The following is a 23564-nucleotide window of genomic DNA, read 5'->3' on the forward strand; positions in this document are numbered from 1 at the left end:
CTGTCTCAAGCCAGAAGCTGGAGGGACAGTCTGACATCACAGATTGTGGCCAGTTATATTCATTAAGAATCACACTCTCTGGCTTTAGCACTACTACGGGGATAGGGCAGTCAGGTGGATTTGGAACTGGTGAGACGCCAGATCCAGATTAGTCATTAATGCTCTTCCACCTTCATGCTTCAAGGATTGGGATTTGGCTCTGTGTTGTTTAACATTTTAAACAAGGATTTTGGTAAAGGAATAACGCCACAGTCGCCAGATGGGCAAATGACATAAGGTTGGGAGACACAGAAAAGGTGCTTGACCCAAAAAGACCTTGGTAGGGCTAGAATGTTGAGCCAAACGGAATTTGACTGAATCTAATGTGGATAAATGTAAAATCCTATAGAGGTTCAAAAACTCAACTTCATAAATACAGGGGAGGAATATCGAGATGGCAATTTGTTTTTCAAAATGTGGAGGCTTTAGTGGATTTGCAGATCAAAGTGGGAACGGACAGTAAAAGAGTTATAATGTTAAGAAAGAGACATTCCCATGGTCCTCAGTCCTGGTCAGAACACATCTGGAAAATGGGGTTCAATTCTAGGTACTGCATTTTAGAAGCCATTGATGAGATTGAGGTTATCCAGACTAGACCTGCTAGGAGAGAGAAAGCACTCAAAATCATGCCATTTAAGACTGGCTGAGGAAGTTGGCAGTGTTTACTCTGGACAAGAAAAGACTTGGGTAGAGAGGGTATGGTAGGAATGTCTTCAGTATTTGAAGGGCTGTCATGAGGAAGAAGGGGAAGGGTGAGAAGAGACTAAGCAAAAGGAGTAGACTTATTTGGTTCAGTAATAGGAGGACAGCACAGTGGGTGGAAGTTACACGGGGTCAGATTCATCTTTTTGTGGTAAAGATAATCTTCCAAAGTTATGGGTTTCAAAGCAACCTCTCAAGTCAATCCATCAACCAATAAGCATTTACTAAGCACCTACTGTGTGCCAGTCACTGTACTAGGTACCGGAGATGGAGGGAACACAGGAAATTCTTTAAGAAGGAATAGAAAAAGCAAGAGATAACATGTTGCAGTTCAAATTCCATCTCTGATATTGATAGTTATTTAATATTAATTCTTTAATTTTAAAATATTTAATATCAACTGCTTTGTGCCTCAGTTGCCTTATCGGCACAGGACACTTAAAGATGGTTCCTTCCAGCTATAAATCTGTGGTTCTTCCTCTGACATTCACCAATCAGGTATCCATGGACAAATCACTGAACCTGTTTGTTTTTAGCACTCAAATGCTTTGTTCAACGACAAAAGAAAAAAACTGTCCAAAAAATATTCCTCAAGATATCAGCATCAAGAAGTGAGAAAATCCACTGATCCCTGAAAGCATCCCAGGCACGTCCTCTGAAACTCTGAGGTCTGTCCTGGAGTCAGAAGGATCTTAGTTCAAATCAAGTTGCAGATACTTACTGAGTGGTCCTGGACAAAGCACTTAACTTTCTGCCAGCCTCAATCAATGGCACTAATCCAAGTTAATCAAAGGCGCTAAATCAATGGCTGCTTCCTTCCCCATTCTCTAAATTACAGACAGTTATATGCACTGGTGGAAGTAACTTCTATACTACGACTTCCACACACTACCACTGACATCTAAGATGTATAGCCAGGAAGAAAAAAGATAAGCCTAGGTGAATGGCTTCCTGGTCACACAGAGCTCAAGCCAAGAGTTGGTCCACAGCACCAATCAGGCACAACGGTTCAGGTGGGCTTCCAGCCCATCCATCCCTCTTCAGCAGTCCTAGCCAGAAGGCACACAGCCTGCGTCAGGAGAAAACGCACCTGAGCCTGCTGACCTCTATCCCTCAGTCCCTTAAAACCTATTATTCACCTCAGGAAACCACACTGTGCTCAAAGGAAACACTTTACAGTGGGCAGAGACTGACCTTTCATTGTGATGCGTGCGTGTGTGTATGCATGTGTGTGTGCATGTGTGCATGTGCGTGTTTGAGATGTACAAAAAACAGATCACACATTACAGAACAGCAAAGCTAATGTGACCTTAGAGAGTCTAACCTATTCTCATCAGAGGAGGAAAATGGCCACATGCCTTGAGATTCAGCTGAAGTCCTCATCTATATACTCAGTTATTAAGCATTTACCAGGGTGTGGGGATAAAAGCTCCCTGCTCTCAAGGAGATTACCTTCTACTAAGGGAAACTACACATGCGTAACAAAGTATATATCATATATACACAAAAGAAAATTTTAAGTATTCTTTGGGGGAAAGGGAGGACATTAGCAGCTGGGAGATGAAGTCAAGGCAAAGTGCGTTTATTATTCACCAACTGTGTGCTAGGCACTGTGCTACGTGCTGAGGACACAGAGCAAGTCTCTGTACATAAAAAACTGGAATAAACTGGAAATCATCAACAGAAATCAGGCACTAACACTAAGGAGTAGCTGCCTTGACAACAGGGGTCAGCAAACTACGGTTTGTGGCCAAACCTCGCCCACTGCCTATTTCTGTATGACCTGCGAACTAAAAATGGTTTCCACATTTAAAAATAAATAGAATAAATAAAGCTGATGGATTGTGACTTGTAAGGCCTGCTGCACACGGCAGGATTTCAGCTGGGACTTGAAGGAAGCCAGGAGGGCCAGGAGATGGAGAGGAGGAAGGAAAGTATTCCAGGCCTGATGGATAGTCAGTGAAAAGGCTGTCATTTTATTTTATTTTATTTTATTTTTTATTTAACTTTTAACATTCATTTTCACAAAGTTTTGGGTTACAAATTTTCTCCCCTTTTATTCCCTCCCCCCGCCCCAAACCCAAGCATTCTAATTGCCCCTGTGACCAATCTGCTCTCTCTTCTATCCTCCCTCTCTGCCCTTGTCTCCGTCTTCTCTTTTGTCCTGTAGGGCCAGATAGCTTTCTTGACCCCTTAACCTGTATTTCTTATTTCCTAGTGGCAAGAACATTACTCGACAGTTGATCCTAACACTTTGAGTTCCAACTTCGTTACCTCCCTCCCTCTCCACCCCTTCCCTTTGGAAGGCAAGCAATTCAATATAGGCCAAATCTGTGTAGTTTTGCAAATGACTTCCATAACAGTTGTGTTGTATAGGACTAACTATATTTCCCTCCATCCTATCCTGTCCCCCATTACTTCTATTCTCTGTAGATCCTATCCCTCCCCATGAGTGTCGACCTCGAACTGCATTCTCCTCCCCATGTCCTCCCTTCTGTCATGCCCCCCACCCTGCTTGTCCCCTTGTCCCCCACTTTCCTGTATTGTGAGATAGGTTTTCCTACCAAAATGAGTGTGCATTTTATTCTTTCCTTTAGTGGAATGTGATGAGAGTAGACTTCATGTTTTTCTCTCACCTCCCCTCTTTATCCCTCCACTAATGAGTCTTTTGCTTGCCTCTTTTATGAGAGATAATTTGCCCCATTCAATTTCTCCCTTTCTCTTCCCAATATATTTCTCTCTCACTGCTTGATTTCATTTTTTTTTAAAGATATGATCCCATCCTCTTCAATTCACTCTGTGCACTCTGTCTCTATGTATGTGAGCGTGTGTGCATGTGTAATCCCACCCAGTACCCAGATACTGAAATGTTTCAAGAGTTACAAATATTGTCTTTCCATGTAGGAATGTAAACAGTTCAACTTTAGTAAGTCCCTTATGACTTCTCTTTGCTGTTCACCTTTTCATGGTTCTCTTCATTCTTGTGTTTGAAAGTCAAATTTTCTTTTCAGCTCTGGTCTTTTCATCAAGAATGTCTGAAAATCCTCTATTTCATTGAAAGACCATTTTTTCCCATGAAGTATTATACTCAGTTTTGCTGGGTAGGTGATTCTTGGTTTTAGTCCTAGTTCCTTTGACTTCTGAAATATCCTATTCCATGCCCTTCGATCCCTTAATGTAGAGGCTGCTAGATCTTGTGTTATCCTGATTGTATTTCCACAATACTTGAATTGTTTCTTTCTAGCTGCTTGCAATATTTTCTCCTTGACCTGGGAACTCTGGAATTTGGCCACAATGTTCCTAGGAGTTTCTCTTTTTGGATCTCTTTCAGGCGGTGTTCTGTGGATTCCTTGAATATTTATTTTGCCCTCTGGTTCTAGAATCTCAGGGCAGTTTTCCTTGATAATGTCATGAAAGATGATGTCTAGACTCTTCTTTTGATCATGGCTTTCAGGTAGTCCCAAAATTTTTAAATTGTCTCTCCTGAATCTATTTTCCAGGTCAGTTGTTTTTCCAATGAGATATTTCACATTATCTTCCATTTTTCCATTCTTCTCTCTTTGTTCTGTGATATCATGCTTTCTCGCAAAGTCCTTAGCCTCCATCTGTGTCTTTCTAGTTTTGAAAGAACTATTTTCTTCAGTGAGCTTTTGAATCTCCTTTTCCATTTGGCTAATTCTGCTTTTGAAAGCATTCTTCTCCTCATTGGCTTTTTGAGCCTCTTTTGCCAATTGAGTTAGGCTAGTTTTCAAGGTGTTAATTTCTTCAACATTTTTTTGGGTCTCCTTTAGCAGGGAGCTGATCTGCTTTTCATGCTTTTCTTTCATCTCTCTCATTTCTCTTCCCAGTTTTTCCTCCACCTCTCTAACTTGATTTTCAAAATTCTTTTTGAGCTCTTCCATGGCCTGAGCCCATTGGGTGGGCTGGGACACAGAAGCCTTGATTTCTGTGTCTTTGCCTGATGGTAAGCATTGTTCTTCCTCATCAGAAAGGAAGGGAGGAAATGCCTGTTCTCCAAGAAAGTAGCCTTGAATAGTCTTATTTCTTTTCCCTTTTCTGGGCATTTTCCCAGCCAGTGACTTGACCTCTGAATAATTCTCCTCACACCCACCTCGACTCCTGATCCTCCCAGCCAGCGTTTAGGGACTGAGATTCAAATGCTGCTTCCAGCCTTAGGGCTTTTGGAGGGGACAGGGCTGCTATTCAGTATGAGATTATGTTCAGGTGGTCAGGTCGGGGGAGGGCCGCCTCTCAGGCTCAGTTCCCTCAGGGGGTTTATGCACAGACCTTCCACAATGGATCCAGGCTCCCGCCCGCTTGGGGAGCCCCGGTCTGCAGCCGCCTCTCAGCTTCTACCTCCTGAGGGGGCCTGAATCATGGGGGCACCCCACTCCCCTCTCGACCCGCCAAAGAGACTCTCTCACCGACCCCCGTCACCTGTGGGTGGAGGGACTTGTGCTGCCGCTGGAGATCCCGTCCCTGAAGCCTGCTCGGGTCTGTTTCTCTTGGTGCTGTGGCCGCAGCAGGTCTGGGCTGGGCTCCGCGTCTGCAGCGCGACGGACCTTTTGCGAGAGGTTTGCAGGTCCCTCTGTGGGTGGAGGGACCCGCGTGGCCGCTGGAGATCCCGTCCCCGAAGCCCACTTGGATCTTTTCCTCTCGGTGCCACGGCCGCGGCAGGGCTGCCCTCAGCTCCCAGTCCCGGCGCCCAGTCCGCAGCGCGAAGGACCCCCCGCGAGAGGTTTGCAGTGTCCCTCCGGAACAGAAATCTCCCTCGCTCCAATATTCCGTGGCCTCTGGGTGCAGAATTCGCCGTGAGTTACTCCCCTGTAGCCATTCTGTGGGTTGTGGGTTCGGAGCTATGTGTATGTGCGTCTTTCTACTCCGCCATCTTGGCTCCGCCCAAGGCTGTCATTTTAGGAGGGTTAGGGTTAGAACAAGAGATTCTACGAGATGGAGCAGGGAGGGGCAGTTAATACAAATACTTGGAGGGAGAAGATGAATTTTTACGTGAAGGTGTACATAGTTTGAGTCTTAAAGAAAAGATTTAGAATTAAATAAAGGTACGTTGGGCTGCATCCCCCAGAACAATGATAACACTGGGCATTATTATTGTTGTTCTAGGAGATGAGGCCAACAAAACTTTATTTAGTGTCTAATATATAAAAGCAGTCATGCCAGGAGGTAACAGGTTCAAACAGGTTGGAGAGGTTCTGGAGACGAAATCACCATGTTGGAATGTTCTCAATCTTTCATTGGGTTGGGTATCAAGAAAGACGTACCAAGAGATGGGGAAGGCCACCACATGGGAAAGGTACAGAAGGGAATGGGTATTTTCACTGCCTCAGTTCAGTTACTTGAGGTATCCATTATTTTCCCTCTATCCAGTTGAGAGGAGAGCTCAAAACCACACCAACTTACAGAACACAACAGGTGTATGGAAACAGGACCATGTCATTTTAGAGCGGGGTGGCAGTCATAAAATCATCTGTTTGAACCATGCCTTTTTACAGAGCAGGAAACTGAGGCCTAGGGAGAAGAAATGGCCTAGTGAGGTCACACAGCTGTGGCCAAGAGAAGAATCCAGGCTTCAGTGATCACAACAGCTGATCTTTACAAAGGTTTTAAGGTCTGCAAAATGTTTGGCATAGTGTAATTTTATTTTGTCCTTACAAGAACCCTGGGAGGCAGGTGTTATTTTTATCCCTACTTCACATGAGAGAAAAGTAAATCTGTCCAAGGTAACACAACAAGTAAGAATTTGAGGGCAATGTGGAAGTGAACGTTGCAAACTAAAAACAAATTAATTAACAAAAAAAATGTTTAAAATAAAAGGTGAGCTTTGCCTTTCTGAAAAAAAAAAAAAGACTCTGAGGTCAATTAGGTGGTGCAGTAGATAGAGCTCCAAGACTGGAGTCAGGAAGACTCATCTTCCTGAGTTCAAATCCAGCCTCAGATACTTACTAGCTGTGTGGCCCTGGGCAAGTCACTTAATCCCATTTGCTTCAATTTCCTCATCTGTAAAATGAGTTGGAGAAGGAAATGGCAAAGCACTCCAGTATCTTCACCAAGAAAACCTCAAACAGGGTCACAAAGAGTCAGACACCACTGACATGATGAAACAGTAAGAAAACAGTATCTGAGGCAGGAGTCAAACTCAGGTCTTCCTGATGCTAGGTGCAGCACTCTTTCCGCTGGGCCACCTAGCTACAATGGTAAGTTTCCCCTCATAAAGTATTCAGACAGAGGCCGATCCCTTATTTAGTAAGTTGTACAGGGGGATCTTTTTTCTGGTGTGGGTTGGACCAGATCTGGGTCTCTGAGATACCTCCTAGCTTGAGATTCATTGTTTCTGTGAATGCCAGCACCACCACCACAGGGCAGGTACTGCTCCTACCTCCTACTTTCCACAGGATCTCCCTGGTCCCTCCTATGGTTACCCTGCCTCTGAAGAGGATGAAGAATCAGACTCCATATATACTCTCCATATGTGACCTTCAAGTATAAAAGTGAATTTTCTCCAAAAATCTATCAGTAAGCTTTAGAAAAAAGGAAGAGTTATCTGCTTTTATCAAACAGAAACCACCCTTAGGCCAGATCAGAGAAGCCTTTGGGTCTGATAATGTTGGTGATTCTAAGTGAGTATAAAGCAAGTACTGTTGGAGTTTTTAACTAACTGAGTTTCTTCCTCCCCAGCCCCCACATTGGACTGTGGGTTCCATGAAGGCATAGGCTGGTCACTGTCCAAACTCTTACCTCCGCTGGTGTCCAACCAAGGTTTTGGCATTCAGTGTCTAATAAATGTATGTTGAATGAAGGCATGGTTAGTGTGGAGAAGAAAACTGCTAGCTGTCTTCCAGTAACTGAAGGGCAGTCAACATGGTGGAAAGAATAGACTTGTAAGGCTTGACCCCAGAACTAGGGGGAATAGTTAAGCAAAGAGAGACTTTCTAACAAATAGAATTGTCCCAGAGTGAAATGGACTCCCCTTGAGAAGCGGCTAGCTCCCCTTCTTTGGAGGTTTTTAAGCAAAGCCTGTGTCAAGTATGTGTTAGAAAGCGCTTTTACCAAACTTTGAGATTTGGACGTTGTATGAATGGATGAAGGAATGACTGACTGAATGAATGATTGATTGAATGAATGGAATACACTGGGGACTCCTCAGTGGGCACTCTAGGTCTTCATTGATTCCTGGCTCTAATTTATCTAACTAGTGAGAACCGGTAATTTTCTGCCTAAAACAACTTTTAAGAGGGTTTCTTCAAGTCTGAATTCTAGGAAGAGGAAAGCAGAGGCTTGCCTAATTGAATATAATTCTTGCTTTTCAATCCAAACCACTCCTTGAGCATTCTTTTTAGGTGAATAAAGATATGTCAAGGGGCTACTTCTGCTCCCCTTTGCATCTGCCAAAAGAATGTCTTGTATGGGTGCCAAGAAGCTGCTTGAACATGGAAGTTTTTTGAAATTGCATTCTACTAAGGAATTTGCAGCCCAGAAGCAAGGGAAGGACAATTTGCAAAGAGTCTGGCTCCCAGATGGGTCACACGGGCTGGGGATTTAGCTGCATAGTTATGGAAGTCAAGCAAGGAGCCACTATTCATGGGTTGGAATGGATGATGATGACTTTGGTGAAACTGTAAAAGGAAAGAGAATGAAGGTCTCTCCTTCAAAATATCTTTATTAGGAGTAGCATTAGTATTACTTGATGGGGGTGTCCAGGACTTGTGATTTCACTGATGGGCCAGGCAGAGGGGTGCCGTCATTATCACCACCACCATCGCCATTGTCTTAGCACCATCATTATCACTAGCACCTACTACACGTCAGGCACTGCACTGAGTTGGGCTAGATCTGGAGGGAGAGGCCTTAGGTTCAAATCTTAGCTGTCCTTGTGTGATCTCTGACTCTGTGAACCTCAGTTTCCTCATGTGTAAAATGGCAAGGTTAAACCAGATGCTGCCTAATGTCTCCCGAATTGTAATTCTATCAACTCATGGAATTCCATTGGGGACATTTCCTCCGCCAAAAGAGACTGCCACTTCATAGGTAACTTAGGGTCTCTGAGAGCTGCCTGGGACCCTGAGATGCTAAGGGATCTGCCTGTGGTTATTTAGCTAGCACACATCATCAGACCAGTTTTCTGTGTACTATACATCCTGCCTCTCACATTTACCATTACAAAACTCATATTACAGAATTAATTAATTTAATGGAGCCTCTCCTATCTAGTATTACACAATGAAAATGAGCATTAATTTGTTTAAGGGGACAAACATCCACCAGCCTTGTTTCTGGAAAAAGAGGCTGGTCTCAGTGTGCCCACATGTCATGCTATGGCTAGATTTCTGTTCAGTTTAATTTCGGCAATGCACCACAGCCAATCCATCCCTTGCTGCTTCACAGGTTAGTTATCTGACCTTCTACTGCCTAGCAGAAGCATATCAGGACAAAGCCCGTCACCGATGCAGATTGCAAACCACTGGTCACTTGTCTTGAGGACAGAGAGCTTTGGCACGGCATACTCCCTGCTCTCTTGGAAAATAAGGGCCAAGAACAAAGGCTCAGAGAACCATAACAGAAAGTGAAGGATCTATCTGGGATCTCCCAACATTCTCTCCATTACAACCCAGCCCAAACATGCTTCCCAGCCTGGGGGCTTGTCATCAACCTTCCGTTCTCCCATTCTGTTCTGTTAATCAGAGCATCCTTTAAGGTTCTCCCGCTCCCACCTTCTCAAAGAAGTTGTTAGCACTCTCTCCATCCTCCAGTGGTCAAGTATCTATTTATTCAGACGCAAGCTGACTCCTTCCAATAGAAGGCAAGGTCTTGGAGGGAAGGGGCAGCTTTTCATTTTGTCTTTGCCCCTCCTGTGCCTAACACGGTGCCTTGCACAAAGTCTGAATTTGACAAATTCTTGCTAGATCAGACTCTCAGTTCTAGAGTCTAGATTAGAACAGGGTCTAGAATAATCACACTATTGTAGAGATGAAAAAACATCAGGTAAAAAGGACATGAGCATAGTTACACAGCAAGCTTGTTATAATAAATAAACATTTATTAAGCCCCTACTTTGTGCCAGGCACTATGCTAAGGGAGGGTGCAGGTATTCCATGACGCACATTTGTGTTTTGGCCAGTGAGGACAGGAGGCAGTGGGGGAAGTTTACTGCTGGGAAGGGAGGACTTGGCCTGTGAGGACAGAGAGATGTGCATTCCGCTGGTCCACAGCGGTCCTAGAGAAAGGCTTGTGCCTTGTGTCAGGGACCCCTTGGGCAGTCTGGGGGAGCTACAAACCCCTTCTCAGAACGATCCTCAAATGCATAAAATAAAATCCATAAGGATTATTCAGGAAAACAACGATACAGAAATAAAGCTATCAAAAATACAAATAATTTCAAGTTCCCAGATCTCCTGAAATCTACCCCCGGAGGTCAGAGTAAGAAGGCTCTGAAAGATCCTGAGTAGGGAGCCAGATTTAGAACTGGAAGGAAAGGCCAGACTATCGCTTTACAGCTGAGGAGCTGAGGCCCAGAGAGGCCAATGGACTTGCCCAATGTCATACAGCTAGTGAACAGCAAAGGCAAAATTTGAACCGAGGTTCTCCAGTCCTTCACTCTTTCTTTCCACTGTGCCACATTAGTTAGCGTTGCAGGACCTGGCTTTGAATCTTGGGTTGGCCACTTACTTCCTGTGAGACTTTGGGTGCCAGAAGCCAGCTCCATCAGGCTCATAAAAGGAAAGAATTAGATAACAGACCCTGTTCTGCTTTTGATCTCTGAACCTCAGATTTTAACGCTATGGAGGCCCTGCCTGGACTCAGATACCGGAGCCAGGGACCACCTGTGTGAGCGCTGGCTAAATTCTATTTGGACTAGCAAGGAGGTGGGGAAATAGCATAGAAGAGCCCAGGAAGCCTGGCCTACCACTCCAGAGCTCTGGAGGAATTTCCATCACTGGCGCCCATCAAACAGTATCCAGCATCATTCCCCATCCCAGTTAACACCCCAGGAACAAGCAACTGGCACCAAGTCAGGCCCAGCAGGTGGGTATGACAGTCCAGGATGTTCCTGAGGATGCTTCTCCTTGATATAAACACCTCAATGACAAGAGATCTCAGGTAATCAGAATTATGATCTCCATGCTGCCAGCTTCAGCCTGGCAGCATCTGCTCACTCAATGCTATCTATTGCACAAAAGGGAACAGGGAGCAGGGTTGGTGTATTGAAGTCCCATGTGCTACAGGTTGGGGGAATCAGGTCAGAGGTGGAATGGATACAGCCTTAGGTTACGTACTGATGTCCCTGGAAACAACAAGGGGGCACCACCTTGATCTCAGAGACTAAGCAGGGTCGGGCACCATTAGTACTTGGATGGGAGACTGCCTAGACCAGGGAGGAGTTCCCAGATTTTCTTGAAAAACTTTTTTCACATGTAAAAAGGGGCATCATACTGCATGCCTTCACAATGAATGGGGAAGGAGGTGGAGGGAGGGAGAGAATTTGGAGCTGAAAATGAACATTAAAAAAAATAAAACATTTTGGCTGCATAAACAATTTTTTTCTTAAATTTAATTTAATTTCATTTTCAGTTCTGAATTTTCCCCTTTCCCCCACCCACTGATAAGGTCAGAAAAACAAAACCCATTACAAATATGTGTAGTTATATATAAAAAATTTTCACAATGATCATGTCTATAAGAGAGGGGGTGGGGAAGAGAGACAAAGAGAGAGAAAGAGATGGGGGGAAGAGAGAGAGAGAGAAAGAGAATGTGAGAGCAGAAGAGAAAGAAGGAAGGAAAGGAAGGGAAGGAGGGAAATGAAATAAGGAAGAGAAGAAGGAAGGAAGGAAATAAGGAAGAGAACAAGGAAGGAAGGAAGGAAGGAAGGAAGGAAGGAAGGAAGGAAGGAAGGAAGGAAGGAAGGAAGGAAGGAAGGAAGGAAGGAAGGGGGGAAGGAGAGAAGGAAAGGAAGGAAATAAGAGAAGAAGGAAGGAAGGAAGGAAGGGAAGGAGAGAAGAAGGAAAGGAAGGAAGGAAGGAAATAAGAGAAGCAAGGAAGGAAGGAAGGAATGAAGGAAGGAAGGAAGGAAGGAAGGAAGGAAGGAAGGAAGGAAGGAAGGAGGGAAGAAAGGAAGGAGGGAAGGAAGGAAGAGGTTTCACATCGCACTCTGAGTCCATCAGTTCTCTATCCGGAGATGAACAGCATTTTTCATCATGAATCATCTGGAATGTGGTTGGTCACTGGGCTGATCAAACTTACTAAGTCTTTCAAAGCTGATTATCTTTCAGTATTGTTCTTACATAAATTCTCCTGTTTCTGCTCACTTCGCTTTATATCAGTTTATAAAAGTCTCCCGGCGCATCATGTCTTACAGCACAATAATGTTCCATCACAACCACACACCACAGCTTGTTCGGCCATTCCCCAAATGATGGACATTTCTTCAGTTTTCAATTCTTTGCCATTACAAAAACAGCTGCTACAAAAATTCTTATGCATACAGTTAATTTTCCTTTTTCTTTGATCTCTTTGAGATGTAAACCTGGCAGCAGTGTATATGTGTGTGTTGGAAGTATTGTTGGGGTCAAAGGATACATACAGTATTTGGACATAGTTCCAAATTATTCTCCAGAATGGCTGGCCCAGTTCACACTTCCACCACCTACTTTTCCACATTCCCTCCAGTATCTGTCGTTTTCCTTTTCCATCCTGTTAGCCACTGTGATAGGTGTGAGGTGGTATGTCAGAGTTGTTTTAATTTGCATTGTGTTAATTATTACTGGTTTAGAGCATTTTTTTTGGATAGTTTGGATTCCTTCCTCTGAAAACTGCCTGTTCATAGCCTTTGACCATTTATCAATTGGGGCATGGCTCTTATTTTTATAAATCCTAATCAGTTCCCTGCATATCTTAGAAATGAGACCTTTATCAGAGACATTTGTTGCAGAGATTCCCTCCCCACCCCAGTGTCTTGCTTCTCTTCCAATTTTAAGTGCACTGGTTTAAGTACATGTGTAAAAACTGAATCAGGCAGGTAGGTAGGTAAGAGTGGGAGGAAGCAGAGATAAGGAGTGCTGGGTCTACAGGCAGGATGGTCTGAGTTCAAATCCAGCCTCAGACACTTACTAGCCAAGTAAACCTGGGCAAGTCATTTCACCTGCCTCCCTTGGTTCCAACTGCAAAAACAGGGTAATAATATCAACTATCTCCCAGAATTTTTGCGAAGACCAAGTGAGGAAATATTCGTGAAGCACTTAGCACGATGCCTTCCCCTAACCAAAACTCTACTTTACCTCCTGTGAAACTCTCTACTTCTTCTGTGGTCATGAACTCTTCCCTTATCCACAGACCTGATAGGTAATTCTTCCATGCCCTCCCCCCTGCCATTTGCTCATGAAATCACCTTTTATGTCTAAATCATGTACCCATTTTGAGCTTCTCCTGGCATACAGATATTGATGTAAGCCTATTTTCTGCCTACTTTCCTGTTCTTCCAAAAGTTTTGTCAAACAGTGCATTCTTGCCTGAGTCACTAGGATCTTTGGGCTGACCAAACACTAGGCTACTGTGTTCATTTGCTGCCTCATCTGTTCCATCACTCAATATCTCTATTTCTTATTCAGCAACAAACTAGTTCCCATATTTTCTCAGTTCATGGCACCCTTGGTACTTTGGTGATTTTTGCAAGGCACCCCAGGCCAAAAGAGATACCTAACAATCCTATTTATTAAGTAGATTAGGTAGAAAATATAAATAACTTGTAGTACCCTGGGGGTGTGATTTTGGGGACCACACACTCAGGAACAACAGGTAGTTTAGGTTTAGACAGGCAATCTGACTCTGGAGTGAGAAAGCTGGGTTCAAATTCTACCTCTGATCTCTACTACCTAAGTGACCTTGGACAAGTTATTTATCTTCCCGGGTCTCAGTCTCCTCATCCTTAAAGAAGGCCTTTATCATTAGGATATATCATCGATATCTGGTCTTTGGGGTCAATATCTATTCTTCTTTGGCTGTGCTGTCACCAGAAACAATTAACATCAACTCACAGGAGCCTTCAACCAATGGCACCATAATACTTTCAATAGGGAAGTCCAACTGATAGATTTCATTTTCCATTTCTCCTACTCTTCTCCATACATGGCCCATTGCAATGGTCCCAGCCGTGACTTGTATGCACATATGAATCTCTCATTGTTGTTTTCCTAAAAGTTCTTGTGACAGTTTCCAAAACAGACCAGGGCAACTCCACAAAAGAGGAATGACTCAAAGAAGGAATAAATAAATAAGTCACAGAACAAAATGACATTTGCTATGAATAATTCTAAAAGAAAAAAAAAACCTAAATGAAAGAAAACAAAGTTGTTCACCCAAAGAGAGTTCTTGTTTTCTCTTGGAATGAATGAAGCTCTAACCACATATCAATGATCTCATGTTTTCCCATCAGCAAAGAACCACAATCCAGTGAAAGACAATGGCCAAGGGGAGCAGGGGAAGGGAGGAGAGAGTGTTGGATGATGTATCGAGTGTGTCCTTCAAGTCCATTGGGTAGCTGGCCCTCAGTGACAGCATCTCTACCCACATGGTGACACCTTTCCTTCTGGGACGCTTTTTTTCCATGAAGAAATTTTCTGTGACATTCTTTGGAGAAAAGAAGGAGTAAAAAAGGACAAAGAGGCTACTGGGATCTAGGTTTAGAGTTGGACTATGACACAAAGCAGACAGGGCAAAAATCAAATGAGAACCTTAAGACAGTTGAAACAACATCCTCTCCCCACAAACATGTGAGGTTCAAACTGGAGCCTCCCCCAGACCTTACAGAAAGGTACCCCTTCTGTAAATCGCCAAGGACAGAAAAGATTTTTGTAAATTACAGCTCCACGCCACCATTTCTGAAAACAGACAGGATGCCAGCAGCTTAAGTTCATGCAGCTACATCCATGGAACAGACAAAAAAAAACTGATTTGCATACTATTTCTAATGTACAAAGACTTTATAGGAGCAGGCTGGGTTTTCTGCTGACTGATCATTTTATTCTGGTGGCAGAAGGTGAATCTAAGGCTAAAGTGATCTAAACAATATTGTTGGGGATGATCATGGGCCCATGACAAGGTGAAAGGAGCCTTGTTTTGTCCTAGTCTAGTACTTCTACACAGTAAGTGTCTGATGCTGAAATTGAACTCAGCTTTTCTAGCCTCCAAGTCCATAGTACCATCTACCTCACCGATGATATTTTGGACTAAATAAGCTATGTACCAAAGTAAAACTAACAAACTGATAAAGGACGTTTAGCACCAAAAGACATTTTGCCTCTGAACTAACAAGTCAATAAGTATTTATTAAATGCCTACTATGTGCTAGGCATTGTGTTACACCTCCAAATTAAGACTGGCCCTTGGCTGGGTTTTCATTCTGCTTTGCATTTCTATATACTGAAAGTGGGAAATGCCCACAGATATCAGGAAGAGTGTTGTCTCTTCTCTCCATGTTTATGGAACAGAAAGTAGAAATTGTCAAATGGCCACAACCCCACCAGGGTAAAGCAATTGACAGGTGTTTATTAAGTGGGTGCTACCACCCCAAGACACTGAAGATACAAAGATTAAAAACAAAGTGGTCCCTGTCCCCAAGAGGTTTCCAGTCTGTGGACAAAGATAAAGAAATTACATTAAATAAAAAATAAATTTCCACTTTTTTTTCTGGGGGATGGAGCAACAATAACTAGAAGAAAGAGAAAAGGCATCAGTAGGATGTGATAACTGGGCTGAATGAACTTTGAAGAACGAGGGATCGGAAGGTGTGGAGCCAGGGAGGGATGCCATGCCAGCCAAAAGCAGCCTTGGACTTGGGAGCTGGCGAGTTTTAGATATCGTCATCATCGTCATCATCATCACCACCACCACCACCATCATCACCACTGTCATCATCATCATCATCGTCATCATCACCACCACCACCACCATCATCACCACCACCATCATCATCACCACTGTCATCATCATCATCATCGTCATCGTCATTATCATCACCACCACTACCACCACCACCACTATCACCATCACCATCATCATCACCACCACCATCATCATCACCATCACCACCACCACCACCATCATCACCGTCACCATTATCATCACCACCACCATCACCAACACCATCATCACCATCACCATCATCATCACCACCACCATCATCACCATCACCATCACCGCCACCGTCATCATCATCACCACTGTTGTCATCGAAATCATCATCATCATCACCACTATCATCATCACCACTGTTGTCATCATCATCACCACCACCACCATCATCACCATCACCATCATCATCACCACCATCATTACCATCACCATCATTATCACCACCATCATCACCATCATCATCACCACCACCATCATCATCACCATCATCATCACCACCACCATTACCATCATCATCACCATCATCATCACCACCACCATCATCATCACCATCATCATCACCATCACCATCATTATCATCACCACTGTCGTCATCATCATCATCACCACCGTCATCATCACCATCATCACCACTGTCGTCATCATCATCATCATCGTCATCATCATCACCACCACCACCATCACCATCACTGCCACCATCATCATCACCACCACCATCATCATCATCACCATCATCATCACCACTGTCGTCATCATCATCATCACCACCGTCATCATCATCATCATCACCACTGTCGTCATCATCATCGTCATCATCGTCATCATCATCATCACCACCACTGCCACCACCACCACCGTCACCATCACCATTACCACCACTGTCATAATCATTACCATCTACATTTCTCAATACTACAAAAGTTTAGAGAATGCCCTTCTTCTGAAAATTACCCTGTATTTATTCTGGACATAAATTCCTCAACTTTATCAATGTCCATGTTTCCTCCCAGGAGAATGTAAACACTGAAGGTGCGCCATGGCGCATTCTGAATTTCCAGTACTGAGCACACAGTAAAAAATTCTTTTCGAAGGAATAAATAAATAGATCAGGCATCGTTAAGGAAAATGTCAAAGTCAACACTGTGAGGAGTGGCCCCAGTGGTGGCATCTTTTGCTCCCTTCAGTAAGTAACATTACTTCTCTGCTAACCATGCATTTAAGCCTTAGGTGAGAGCAGACATTAGCATAATAGATTTAGAGTTGGAGGGTATATGAGAAGTCACCTAATCCAATCTACTTTTACAGATGAGAAAACTTTCCAAAGATCTTATAGGTAGTTAGCAAGAGGGTCGGAATTTGAACCCAAAACTTCTGATTCCAAATTCAGTATTATGTCTGCCTCAGCCTCCTTCTGGTCTGGAGGGCTGCTGAAGTCCTTTCAAGGATGGGGGTAGAAAGGACTCCTCGGGCTTCAGAATTGCTCCTTCCTCTTCCACCATCTACAATACATGATTTGTCTGGGGTGGGTCTCTGAATGCACTCATGCAGATGACAATATTTCTGTGACTTGAAAGACTGCTCTTGGAAGCAACATGCAGCAAAGCTTTAATCTTCTTCAGCTCAGGAGCCTCTCAGATGGGATTGGGCATCCACGATGATTTAACATCACTATGGAGAATCCCCAGAAGCAGTGGGGTGGGGAGGTGGGCATGGGCAACAAGCTGCCTAAGGTGTCTAAGGAAACCAGCCCAGGTCAGAAATGGAGCAGGTCAAAGCTCCCCTGCCGACCAGCAGTGGGATCAAGCCCAGAAATGACCTTTGCACTGCTAGGCTGGCCTAGATGGGGAAATCCAGTCTTTTTTTTTTTTTTTAATAAAGAAACAATTTTCAAAAAGAAAACCGCTACATCCTCCTCATGTAGTCAGTGTGCTAATGATTTTTCAAATGCAGCTTGGCTGGCTCCCCAATAAGACAGGTCTGCCATCTTTGGCCAGGCCTGGCAGGAACACTGAGAGCAACCTTCAAAAACCCAGGGTAAGCTCCGTTTAATAAGGGGCCATGGGAGGAGGATGTAGGTGCAGGGATGGCTTCTCAACAGAGTAATTAAGGAAAGCCCTTCATGGGAGACTTTTGTCTCTACGTAATGGGCCTTTTTGCAGCCCACCCCACTCCAAATGTTTCTTCCCCCTTCTCTGGGACCTTCATGGATTTTTCTGTTACTTAATGTTTGACTTCTATTTAGGGAATTTTTTTCTCATCTCATGCTATAGTCATTGTTCTTATGGTTCTGCTTCTCTTGTACCGCATCAATTCATATAAATCTTCCCACGTTTCTCTGAATTCCTCGCATTCACCATTCTTATTGTACAGTACTATTCTGTTGTACTGACTTAATCATTCCCCAGGTGAGGGGCCGCCACTTTGCTTCCAGATCATGGTTACCACAAACTGTTACAATGCAGATTTTGGACCTTTACAGAATGGATGGAACAGTGTGGAACACTGTACAATGGAAAGAGCTGGAGAACCTGGGTTCAAGTCACATTTCCAGCAATCACTCTGTGTGACTGTGGCCAAGTTATCTACCCTCCCCAGGCCTCAGTTTACTCATGTGTAAAAATGAGGAAGTTGGAGGAAGTAGAATCTCTCCTCTGTTCTAGATCTCTGACCCCATAGTTAGGACTTCTTTGGGGTATCTGCCCTGAAGTAAGATCATTCACTTTTCTTGTATAATTCTAAATTGATACACACTTGGATCATTTCACAGCTCCACCCACTGCATATTAGCATACCTGTCTTCCCACAGGCCCTCCAGCCATGACTGTTCCCATTTTTTTTTTAATCATCTTTGCCAATTTGCCTGGTATGAGGTGAAACCTCAGCTCAGTAGAGTAATTTCAAATATCTTGGCAGTCAACCAGAAAGCCCCCAGCTATTTCCCCCTGCTCATTTCCCAGGGAAGAGAAGGTTCGGCTTACCTCAGCCCCTGAGTAGGTATCTGTCTGACAAACAAGTTCTTCCAGGTCAACATCGGGACCGACTGGCTTAGAGGAAAACTGAAGCTTGAAGATCTCCCTCCTTGTGGCTGCGTCAGGTAATGGGACGTAGATGATCCGGTCGAATCTCCCAGGTCGCATCAAAGCCTAGAAGGGGCAGAAGACAGGGCCAGCCAGTTAAGAATGGGAAGAGGACATTCCAGAATCAGGGGATTCTATGGAAACATGAGAGGAAGGAGTGGATTTGCTAGAAGATGTCAGAAGGCATGACCCAGAACACTGGACTTGGAGTCAAGTGAGACCTGCGTCGTACCTAAGCACTTCCTAGCTGTGTGACCCTGGTCAAGTCATTTATCCTCTGAATCTCACTTTTTCCCCCTGTCAAAGGAAAATAACAATAAACCTACCTCTTGTGCAGGAGAATTAAGATAAAGAATGTAAAATGCATGGCAGCTATAAAGCACTATAGATACATCACCGTTCTTCATCATCATCATCATCATCAGTATTAACATCATTTTTTATTATTAATAAAGACAAGCCATGGTGATCGATTTTTTTTTCAGATGCTTGATTTTGTGCTTATAAACAGTCTATAACTTAGATGTAAGAGAGCTACCTGAGTCTGAGAGAACAAGTGAACTGTCCAATGGAAATCCCAAAGTGGAAACACCCTCTGCTAACATAAATCAGTCATCTGTCCAGAGTTTGTCATTTCTGTATAGGGTTGACTAGAACAGCAAGAAGGGAAGTGACCTGTCCAAAGTCACACCATCAGTGTTGGAGGGGAAACTTGCACCTGGGTCTTCCTGCCTCCTCCATAGCTGGTTTCCTTTCAGACTCCTGTGTCATCTTGTGGAAATAATAAACCAAAGGGAAATAAGGCCATGCACCCAAGTTATGTTTTTAATCCTTTAAAAAAAAATCAAACTTCAAATTAGGGATTCAGTGGGCTTGGGTGATTATTAGCAATATAGGTGGATATCTGTTCTTCCTCATATGTAAACATTTTCAAGGCTGGTGTTCAGTCACAGCAAAAGACTACAGGCCATGGCAGTGAAACTCCAGAGATGGGGTTTGTGCCATACTTGTATAATCTGCCTTGGGTAGGAAAATATTTCCACAGCCTGACCCTTTAATGGAAGACTTAGCAGTGCTGAGCAGGCAGAAGGCAGCCAACTGCATCGAGAGTCATTGGGCTTTTGTTGGAGGAAACATCCTTCAGAAGGGCTTAGGTTCAATGGAAATTCATCAACATTTTAAAGGTACAATGGTTGCACGTCTGCAAACGCATCTTTCAAGCTCATTGTGGGATAGCTCAGAGCTGAACTGCAAAAAAAGAAAAAGGAAGATGCTTTCAAACTTTTAGCAACATGGTGATGGTCTTGTAACTGACCTCACTGCCCCAAGTGTCTGCCTACTCCCAGTCACCCTCCACAAGGTTGGCAAAGTTATCTCTCAAAGGGTTAGTAAAGTTATGTGTAACTCCTCTGCTCAGTAAGCGTGAATGGCTCCCAATGACCTCCATGACAAGATATAAATTCTGAGGTTGAGCATTCAGAGCCCTTTGCAACCTGGCCCTTTCCGATCATCAGAGTCCTCTCACCCATAACTACCCTCCATACATTCTACAATCTAGCTACTCTATCTCCTGACTATATGGCCTTTACTGTCCATCCCCATCCCAGCTCTCCTCTCTCACCTTTGCTTCTGGCTTCCTTCACAATGCAGTTCAAAGCCCACCTGTTTCTACAGGAGTCTTCTCCTGGTCCCCCAGCTGCTAGTGCCTTCCCTCTTGAGATTACTTTCCATCCCCTTTGTATATATCCTGAATGAACCTGGTTATAAACATGTGGTCTCCCTCATTCAACTGGGAGCTCCTTGAAGGCAGAGCTCTTTTTGCCTCTCTTTGTATCCCGTGCACTTAACACAATGCCTGACACATAGAAAGTACTTTTAAAATTGCTTTTTGATGTGACTGATTCACACACACACACAAAAAAAGTCACTGGCTATTTTCTAGTTTCAAATAGTGTTGTTATGAAGATCTCAGAACGTAGCCACATAGTAGACAGAAATTAAATCCAACCTAACAGGAAAGGCAGACTCAAGATGGCAGAGTAAAGAGACAAACTGCTAAATGTCCCCCAAAATCTCTCCTATCACAATCACAGAAAATGCCAAAGCAAATTCTAAATATCATAACCAAGAAAAAGTGCACAGTAAGTCATTTTTCTATCCCAGGGCAGCTTAGGAAGACAAAAAGTATGAAGACATTGGGGTGGGGGGGGACTGGGAGCATGGGAAGTGGCATAGGCTATGGGGCTTGAGGGTGGCAGCACCAATGAGGAAGCCTTAGGAGTATCCAGTGCCCGAAAAGATCAGAGAAAAAGGATGACATGCACAAAAATACTTATAGAAGCTCTTTTTATGGTGGCAAAGAATTGGAAATTGAGGGAATGTCCATCAATTGGGGAATGGCTGAACAAGTTGTGATTTATGATTGTGATGGAATTCCATTGTTCTATAAGAAATAATGAGCAGGATGGTTTCTGAAAAACCTGGGAAAACTTAAAATGATCCACCACAATTCTGAAGGACTCTTGATGAAAAATGCTACCCATTGATGAACTCTGGGTACAGAATGAAGCAGATTTTTTTCTCTTTTTCTTGATTTTTTTTTTCTTTTTCCACATAACTAATGTGGAAATATGTTTTGCATAACTTCATATGTATAATAGGGGTCATATTTCTTGCCTTTTCAATATGGGGTGAGAGGGAGGGTGAAAATTTGCAAATAAAAATAAAAAAATAAAATTAACATACTAGTTTTAACAAGTATTAAGTCAACACACACACACACACACACACAAAAAACTACTGCTAATCACCTACTAATATGAAAACTTCCCCTACCAATGTAAGTTGGCACCTTTTCTGCAAAATTAGGAGGGCTCTTAAATCATCTCTCTATGATCTATTGTTCAGGCCCATCATTTTTCTGAAGAGATATTTCACATTTCCTTCTATTTTTCAGTCTTTTGATTTTTATTGTTTGCTTCTTGGTGCTTCAGAGTCATTAGTTTCCATTTGACCAATTCTAATTTTTAAGGAGTTATTTCTTTTCAGTGAAGTTTAGTACCTTTTCTACTAACTTTTTATTTCTCTTTTCAGCTTTCTTGCATTTCTTTTCCCATTTTAACTCTATCACTCTTATTTGATTTTTATAAATTCCTTTTGCCCGTTTGAAACCATTCTTTAGCTTTTCTAGGAATTCTTGTTGGCCTTGAGTCTAATTTTCATTTTTCTTTGAAGCTTTGTTTATAGAGATCTTCAAGTCATTATTTTCTTCTGAGTTTGTGTCTTGAGCCTCCTTGTCACCATTAAAGCTTTTTTTTTTATGATTAAGAAAAAAAAAATAACATTTCTATTGCCTAAAACCTACCACTGCTATTTGAAAGGGCATCTCAAACAACTGCCTTTTTCCACAGGTCATGTTAACTGTCTAGACCAGGGATTCTTCATCTGGGGTCTGTGAATTCATTTTTAAAAAATATTTTAATGGCTGTATTTTGATATAATTAGTTTCTCATGTAATCTTATGAATTTTATTTTACGTATTTACAAACATTACTCTGAGGAAGAATACAGAATGCTGAGGGGGTCTGTGACACAAAACAGGTTAAGAATCTATGGCCTAGACTAAAACTCCCTTTTCTGGCCACTGGAGCCCTCCTTATGTTGTATCTCCCTTTTGGAATATGGGATCATTCTTACATCTGTATCCCTATCTCCCAGCACAGTGCATGACACGTAGTAGGAACTTTTGTTGACTGACTAATTAGCTGAAACTTTTAAATATTTAGGTCAAAGAGGGCACAGGAAAGGAGAAGGGGAAAGAAGGAAGGGAAGGGAAGGGCTAAGGAGGGATGGGAAGGGAAGGAGTCAGACCCTTGGAAGCTCATATTAGACTGTGAGAACCAGAGGCATCTTCTGCCCATTTTTTGCATCCTCAGTGCTGAGCAAGGTGCCTTGCATACAGTAGGTACTTAACAAATGCTTAATGACTGACTGACTGAACTGTGGAGGACGGAAAATTTGGAATAAAAGGCATTGGGTCCAGCCATGTGACCTTGGACACGTCACACAGGATCAAAGATCCCAGAATACTATCTGTCGTACTTGTCTCAGGTTTTTTAGAAAAACCAAGGAGAAAATAATATGCCAAAAAGAAGGCTGCAAGCAACAGAGTTGGTTTTGGAGTGACCCTCGAGAAATCCTTGACCTCTCATTGCCTCCAGGCAATTCCCGAATACTATAAGGGGTCACCTGCTTCCTTACCCAGGAATTCTTCAAACCAAGGGGAAAAAAAAAATAACTCCAGGACCAGCCTCTATCCTTATCCCTTTTTAACACATCTGGAAAAGTCCAGAAATCTTAGGCTATTTTTACACATCTTTTGCGGGTAGTGTGACTGTCTATAAGGGTGGAACATGGACACCACCTCCATTGTTTGCTTCGGGGAATACTGCTTAGCATGACGTCCAGGTTGTTTTTAAAGTCACAGCTGACCATGGGCAATGCAGAGTGAATTACAGTCTGCTACAAATATTGCCTGGTGTGCTGGGCTGATGGCCAGTGAGGCTTTTTCCTGCCTGATCTTGTCAGTGAAAGTTCGGCTGAAAAAATAGTAGGAAAAGCAGCTTCCTTCCTGAGAAAGCCCAATGGTGCTAACACCCTTCCTAAAGGTTCTTTAAAAAGACTATTCTGGTCTAATCAAGCAGAGCAAAGCAGCCTGAGTGAGGAGACCTCCCCCCTGGGGAAGGAACCACCACATGCAAACTCTCGGTGGAGATGCACCCCAGCCCTCTCAAGCTAGCTCGCTCGTCTGTCTGCTGGCTGGAGGGA

The 23564-nt window shown here is 43.3% G+C and overlaps 1 protein-coding gene across 7 annotated transcripts in view; it reads right to left on the minus strand.

Moving 5' to 3' along the window:
• The window catches only part of AFG2A (AFG2 AAA ATPase homolog A), a 222232-nt gene that overhangs the window by 41399 nt on the left and 157269 nt on the right, over positions 1-23564 (minus strand). For 3 of the 7 annotated variants that reach the window (XR_011970731.1, XM_072625104.1, XM_072625103.1), the window contains one exon: positions 18639-18803. Coding sequence is in view for 5 of the 7 variants with exons in the window: in XM_072625104.1 (XP_072481205.1) it covers positions 18639-18803 (165 nt within the window). In the remaining 2 variants the exon portion in view is untranslated. Of the gene's footprint in view, positions 1-4722; positions 5647-11272; positions 15379-18638; positions 18804-23564 lie in introns of those variants that run through there. The other 4 variants (XM_072625102.1, XM_072625101.1, XM_072625106.1 and 1 more) reach the window with 4 other exon arrangements.

Source organism: Notamacropus eugenii, chromosome 7 (assembly GCF_028372415.1).
Source record: "Notamacropus eugenii isolate mMacEug1 chromosome 7, mMacEug1.pri_v2, whole genome shotgun sequence".
In the NCBI taxonomy this organism is placed as follows: Eukaryota; Metazoa; Chordata; class Mammalia; order Diprotodontia; family Macropodidae; genus Notamacropus; species Notamacropus eugenii.